General features: G+C 40.5%; 1 protein-coding gene across 1 annotated transcript; it reads left to right on the top strand.

The window, feature by feature from the left end:
- The first annotated feature begins 4,345 nt into the window (after positions 1-4,345).
- Positions 4,346-7,584, top strand: LOC121867055 (cuticle protein AM1199-like). The gene is made up of 3 exons (XM_042366818.1): positions 4,346-4,474; positions 5,178-5,416; positions 7,160-7,584. The coding sequence occupies exons 1-3, from the start codon at positions 4,466-4,468 to the stop codon at positions 7,353-7,355; spliced, it is 444 nt and encodes a 147-aa protein (XP_042222752.1). The 5' UTR covers positions 4,346-4,465; the 3' UTR covers positions 7,356-7,584.
- The last annotated feature ends 272 nt before the right edge of the window (positions 7,585-7,856 follow it).

Genomic DNA, 7,856 nt, shown 5'->3' with positions numbered 1-7,856 from the left:
TAAACAGCTAAAGCACTCACACATACCCAGGCCACAGGAGGAGTCACAAACTATCTCATCTTAACCTCTGTTGACTCTCGAATTCCACGATGTACTAAGTCAGTTTACCCTGAGTATTAGATCACTGTGTTAGGGAAAGCCTTCAGGTGTACTACAATACCTTCCCGAATATAATCCATCTCCTCCTTCTTGCTTTCCTCTTCTTCCTCTTCTTCTTCTCCTCTTCTTCTTCCTGTTCTTCCTCCTCCTTCTCCTCCTTCCTTCACAAGAGAGAGAGAGAGACAGTAAGATTGAACATCTGGTCAAATTAACAAAAATATTGACTAAATAAGCTATCAATCGTCCCAACAAGCTAGACGAATAAAAACAACATTCATTTAGACTATACTTGATCGAACCCGTGTCCTGGAGGTATGAGAGTCGACACCAATTCCCAAACCTAAGCCAAACTATCTTAACCATTCCTAATCTAATACAGGTATAGAACAAGTGTACCAAGATCCTTAAGAAGATGAATTGACCTGTTGTTAGATGGTGTATTTAGAAGGGGTTGTTGTTGTTGTTGTTGTTGTTGTTAAGAGACGACGCACCTTCCCTCACGTAAGAGCTAATGATAAGATCGAGGCGTCTGGTTATAGTTTAATAAATGACTACACTCTCCTCTTCCTCCTCCTCCTCCTCCTCTTCCTCTTCCTCCTCCTCCTCCTCTTGCTCTTCTCCTCCTCCATCTTCTTCTTCCTTCCTCTCCAGTGTACTACAACTCATAATCTTCAATAATTTAATCGAGCATTTATCATATATATATTTTTTTTAATGCTCATTTCTCAAGATTATTTATCACCCCCCTTCCCCCTTCCCCCCTTCCTCCTTCTCCCCTTCCCCCTTCTCCTCCTTCCCCTTCACTTTTTCCTTCTCCTCAATAATTCAAGTTCTCACTTACCCAATCATTTATCATTTTTCGTTCACGTCTAAATCTTCCGAACATATTCTACCTCCTCTTCCGCCTCCTCTACCTCCTCCACTACCTTCTCTCCCTCCACCTCCTCCACTACCTCCTCCACTACCTCCTCTACCTCCTCATCCTCTTCCACCTCCTCCACTACCACCTCCACTACCTCCTCCACCTCCTCATCCTCTTCCACCTCCTCCACTACCACCTCCACTACCTCCTCTACTCCTATACCTAACCATCTCCAACACCTCATCATTCGTTTCCTCTCCTCCAACAGTTACCTACATCAGGACTTCTTCACCCGACACATAACCTTAATCCTTACATCTTGCCTCCCCTCCCTTTATCAACCTTTCACAAATACATATAATCACTTCACTGTTACGACGTCAATTCCTTGTAAGTAATGTCGTAACGTGAAGATTGAAGAATAGAAGATAATAGCATTCATGAATAGGTTTAATACAGTGTTTTGGTGTATGCGAAGGTCTTACGGTATTCCTTGTAATAGTTTTTTTTTAGTTTTAGGGGGAGTTAGTATGGTTTCTGTGTCACGTGGTGGAGAAGGTTTGTTTGTAAATATTGGTCAGCTGATTCTTGGGGTTAGTGAGAGAAGTAGATGGATGGATGTTCTTTGGTTAGTGATATCTCTCTCTCTCTCTCTCTCTCTCTCTCTCTCTCTCTCTCTCCATATGAGCAATTTAAAGTGAGATATGGTAAGATAATAGATCAGGCTTAATTTTACCTTGTAGTCATTCCAATTATCTATCTACCTACCTATCTATCTATCTATCTACCTACCTATCTATCTATCTCTCTATCTATCTATCTATCTATCCATCCACCCACCCACCCACCCACCCACCCACCCACGCTTTTTAACGAGGATATAGAAACTCCCACGCCAGATTGTCTCCTCCGCACTCCTGTTCTGAGAAACAATAGGACAAGAGTAAAAATAATACTAGTAATTTTATCTATGAAACCGAGTAACCTTTTACACACCGTCGCTTCTCACCATTAATCTGGGTTTGTTCTTTAGAATGGGGAAAAAATTTACTTGGATCCACCTGAAGATTAACCACCCCCATGCTAAACGGATCTAACCTAACTTGACCTAATTTAACCTAACCTAACCTAACCTAACCACCCCCATGCTAAACGGATCTAACCTAACTTGACCTAATTTAACCTAACCTAACCTAACCTAACCTATGGAAAGATGGAGAGAAATGAAATATGAAGAAAGAGAGAGAGATTAAATAAGACAAAAGAATCAACTAAAAGGTGAAGACAAGGAGAGAGAGAGAGAGAGAGAGAGAGAGAGAGAGAGAGAGAGAGAGAGAGAGAGAGAGAAAGAATATAACATAAAGAATAAAAGTGACAAAAGAATCGTTGTTAGTATCATTTAAAAACATTTTATTTCTCACTTCTCCTTTTGTTAACATTTAGCTCTCGTTGTCTCCGTTTTCTGTTGACCCTGACATACATTTTCTTCATGGTAGACTTCCATAGATACAAGTCTTTGAGTATGATGAGAGAGACAGACAGACAGACAGACAGGGGAACAGAAACAGACAGACAAACAGACAGACAGAGATAGACAGTGACAAGCACGAGACTAACAGACAGACAGAGACAACCGGACAGACAGACAGACAGATTCTCAAAGATTCAAAATATATAACTTTCCGTCCCTCAAAGGTCAGGTTAGGTTAGGTCAGGTCAGGTTAGGTTAGGTTAGGTGAGTTTAGGTTAGGTTAGGTTAGGTGAGTTTAGGTTAGGTTAGATCAGTTCAGGTCAGGTTAGGTCAGGTCAGGTCAGAGGGAAATTACACCTCACGAACCTCTGAGAATTTAGGATCAGAGAAAGTGCCGCCATAAAAGATTAGATTATGACTGTTAGCCTTGACCCCTGTATTGTGAGGCGGCGTTTCTATGCTGCATATGTTAACACTAAATGGTTTATATACATGAAAGTTATAATGACTGTGAGGGAAAAAAATATTATGTTGAAATACTTAGAATACGGTGAGAGAGGTGGAGATGATAAATGAGTGGATTCTCTCTCTCTCTCTCTCTCTCTCTCTCTCTCTCTCTCTCTCTCTCTCTCTCTCTCTCTCCCATACACTCTAGAAAATAAATCAATGTGGTTAAATCCTATGATGCTCACCCTAGGAAGAACCAAGAAAATATCGACGGATTAGGCGAATATCTAATGGTTCTCACCTTAGGGAACGCCAGGCGAATATACAAAGATTTTCACCTTAGGGAACGCCAGGCGAACATCCAGAGACTCTTACCTTAGGGAACACCAGACGAATAGCCAGAGATTCTCACCTTAGGGAACGCCAGGCGAATATCCAGAGATTCTCACCTTAGGGAACGCCAGGCGACCATCCAGAGATTCTCACCTTAGGGAACGTCAGACGAATATCCAGAGATTCTTACCTTAGGGAACACCAGGCGAACATCCCAAGACTCTCACCAGACAAACACACACGGATCCTCTCCTTGGGGAAACATTAAATCTCAAGTCATCACTACCTCGTACTTAACCAGAACCGGAAGTCTTTATTGTGTGTTGCATGTTGTTAGTTCCCCAGTTCGGATGACCTGGCGGAATTTTAAACAACCACAACAATAAAATAGAATAAAAATAATAGTTTAAATCTTATAAAAAAAATCCTTGAGTGTTTATCTTCTTAGCGGTACTGTTATTGTTAGCATGCCAAGGTCAGTTTGTTTAAGTAAGTTGATTTTTTATTTTATTTAGTGAGTGTGATGTTACTTAAGTATATATAGAGTGTGGTAATATGTTCCTTTAAGTAATCATTCCAGTAACTTCAATAAACAAAGCCAAAAAGTAGCAGCTTTAAGTAACAATCATAATATAATTAATACCAATAACACTTGACATTAAACTGAGATAAGTAGCCCCTTTAAGTAATGTTTTTCTAAGTAACACATAAGTAACATCAATTATTAATTCTTTAAGTTAACACCTTTGAGTCACATTTTAAACAACATCAAAAGTGAGGCTTAAAAAAAGTTGAAGTAGCACCATTAATTCCCACTTTTGATAATTACCTGAAGTAACATATATTTTATTATTTAAAGTAACGCTATTAATTCGGATGTATAATTAATGTATGAACGAATACCAATAAGTAACACCATTATTTGAAGTAGCACTAATTAAGTAGCATCTTATATTCATCTTGTTCGTGGTCTGTGGCAGCTGGCTACCCACACCCTCGCCTGAGAATGTTCCACCTGACCTTCCGTGACCTGCAGGAGATGTGACAACCCTCCATCACCTTCAGGTATTTTGGGAGGAGAGGAACAGCCGCCTGACCTCGGAAGCAGTGGTAGATATATAAAGACCCGTCACTCCTTAGGGCTCAGACACTCCCACACCCCGGCCTCCTTCAGACACCGTCCTCAGCGTCCCATCCTCACTCTCACGCCGTCCTCAGCCCTGCTGGAGACATATTCCTCACCTCACGCCAACATGAAGCTCGTGAGTGCAAGAGACGTTGTTGAGACATATATTAATGTGATTGTTTGTTTCTTTGTGAGACTAAATGTGTCCTATTTGGAATGTTTTTTTTGTTTTTTTTTTTGTTTTTTGCCAGAGAGATTATCTTTTTTAACTGATAGTGTAGAAGGTGTTGTCGGTGAGGCAGTATGGTGGTTCACGGACTCGCCCTCAGTTGAGGAAATTTTTTTATATATTATTATTGTGTTCTTGGTGAATGGATAGTGTTAGTACACCAATGAGTGCTACTATTTGGTATGAATTCTACAGCACGTAACTGTAGGCTCGACAGAGTGTAACTATGATAGGTGCGATAGTCACTTCTGTAAATGCAATACAGTAACTAATATAAGTGCAACTGGAGACCACAAAATAAACATATAAATATACTAGTTGAGTTACCCGACTTCGACCCTGTGGAGGAACAGGAGATAGTGTACGCTCGTCCCCTAGCCCTCCCTCATCTCCCTACCAAATTTCAGTTCTCAATCTTCAAAATTATGAATATACATAAGTAACACACACACACACACAATACACACATACACACACACACACACAATATGTGTATGTGTGTATTGTGTGTGTGTGTGTGTGTGTGTGTGTGTGTGTGTGTGTGTGTGTGTGTGTGTGTGTGTGTGTGTATATATAAAATTTTTACCAAAGCCTTGGTCTGGTACCTCAGGTGATCCTCGCCTCGCTCGCCGCCGTCGCCATCGCCGCCCCTCAACGTGGCCGCCAGTTCAACCAGCCAGGTAACGAGGGCCAACGAGACTACAACCAAATCGCCATCTTGAGCAGCAACTACGATAATTATGGCGATGGTAACTTCAAATACGACTTCGAGACCGAGAACGGCATCGTGGTAAACGCAATCGGAGCTCCAGGGTCTCAGGGCCAGAGCAACATGCAGGGCTCCTACAGGTAAGTCCTCACGCGGCACCATCACCGGGAACTCTTACACGTGAGCTGTGTTAAAGTCATGAGCCTCGTGGCTGTCGATCACTGGGAAGGAGGAAGTAGGTCATTACAGATAGCTTAGTGTCTTTCCTCTCATAACTCCTTGTGTTAACATTGTCTAAAAACCGACTCATTGTTCCAAAGATTTCATCAATATCAGATTTTCCCACTAAATCCAAATAGATCATACAAACCCGAATCCTAAATTATCCATCGGTGATAATCCAGACAAACGATGCGCTGTGTACAAATTCACTACATCATGACCGAACTTAAGGTAACAATCAGTATTTCATAATATAATCAGTTGCATCACTCGCTAAATGATCCGAAAGTCTCGATATTTGACTTTTCCATCCGCCTACTTTCACGATTTTTGGACTGAAATAAAGTAGCGTGAGATTCCCTTCAAGAAAACAGTAACCAGGAAGAAAAAAACACATTCCCTAATAAGACAACAAAGACTTAAACAAATTTCCCATCAAAACAAAAACAACAGCCACTAGTAAAATAAAATCCCCAAGAAATAAAGTAAATTCCTTCTAAAAAAAACAAAAGACCATAAAAGCTTAAAGAATAACTTAAATAAAATCACAAAAAAGAGATAATAAGCATAAATAACACAGAGATGAAGTAATAAGAGAGAAAAACAATAACTCGTGTGAATATAAGGGAAGAAAATCACAAACTCATTCATTCATCATCATATAACCATCTCAATCAAGCAATCACGCGATAATTTACAATGACTAGTAGTAATACTTCTTCCTGACGCGTGAGAATGAAGAAATAAATCGCTCGAAAGAAGGGAATCAGTTAATAAAAAATAATAAGTACTCTATCATAAAAAAAAAGAATAATAAGTAAAAGAAAAAAAAAGACGAAATGAAAAAATAACAAAAGACTCGCGATGTTTTGTTTAGGTTCTTTTGTTTTTTTTTCCATAATTCGAATCAACATTTGGGAAAAATATAATAAATCTCTTAAAAAAAATTATATAACACCTATAAAAAATATAATAAAAGATAATACAAAAAGAAAATCAAAATAATAGGTAAAAAAAAACAAGTAACAAAAAATTCACCACAGAAAACTCAAAACACAGTACTTAAGTGACACCTCTTCGCTGCCATTATAAAACACCAAGATTCACTACCATTACCTATAAGTTGAGATACAAATTATACCAAGTAGGAGGGAAAGACTCACCTGGTTCAAGGCTCCCAGGTGACGGGGGAACAATAGATGCTCACTGCTCTTACTTCCTGTCTTGGTCAAGGTTCAGCAGATCAGGTGTGTGACTCTCGAGGCGTGAGATTGGTACTGGCGATAGTGTGTGTGTGTGTGTGTGTGTGTCTTCTTGATAAATACTGGTATTATATTGGTGTGTTTATCTGTGTGTGTGTGTGTGTGTGTGTCTCTGTCTTGGTGTCTGTTGGATGGAGGTCGGGAGGAGGGTAGTTGCGTGTGTGTGTGTGTGTGTGTGTTAGTATTACTCTGAATGTGTGTGTCTGTCTATCAAGCCATCTGTCTATATGTTTGTGTGTGTCTGTCAGTCTGTTTACAAATTGATATTTTTTGTTCAGCCATTTACATCCTCCATGACTATATCTAACAACCCCTCTCCCCCCCCCCCTCCTCCTCCTCCTCCTGCTCCTCCTGCTCCTCCTCCTGCTCCTCCTCCTGCTTCTCCTCCTTCACCCTCAGCTTCCCGCTCCCGGACGGCACCTACGCTGAGGTCCGCTATGTCGCTGATGAACTGGGATTCCGTGCTGAGTCCCCCCTCATCCCCACCCCTCACCCCCTCCCCGCCCACGCCATCGAGCAGATCCGCATCGCCGAGGAGCAGCGCGCCCAGGGCATCACCTGGGATCAGTATGGCTTTAGAGTGAACAGGAAATGAAGGCATCTTGAGGTTTAAATACACCTGCTAGACGAAGACCATCACGGGACTTCAGTAAGACCTGGATCACTATTTCTTATCATACTCCAGTAAGAGAAAGTATTATATATATATGTATGTAGTAGAAGAGAGAAAGACAGTCATGTGGTTTTACGTCCTTCCAAGCAGGACATCCGCCTAGTCTGTCGTGTTCTAATATGAATAAAAGTTCAATAAAAAAAAAATCTGGTCTTGTTCTTCCTTGTTCAATACCTGCATCACCCAGTGTATATATTTTAAGATATAAATAAAGAATTATGACCCTAACGTGATGACGGACTCGCTAACTATGAACACTGTGAAGATGAAAAAGTATGTGTGCATATTTCTACACGTTTTCTCTCACTCTCTGCACCCGTCTCTCTTCCTTGACCCACTCCAGTAAAGGAATAAAGATTATAAAAAGAATATGCAGGTAAATTTGCGTTCGATACTTTTATAGTTAGAAATTATTTTAACTAA

This window comes from Homarus americanus, unplaced genomic scaffold, assembly GCF_018991925.1.
Source record: "Homarus americanus isolate GMGI-L3 unplaced genomic scaffold, GMGI_Hamer_2.0 scaffold32583, whole genome shotgun sequence".
Lineage (NCBI taxonomy): Eukaryota > Metazoa > Arthropoda > Malacostraca > Decapoda > Nephropidae > Homarus > Homarus americanus.
This window is presented reverse-complemented; position numbering and strand designations above follow the sequence as displayed.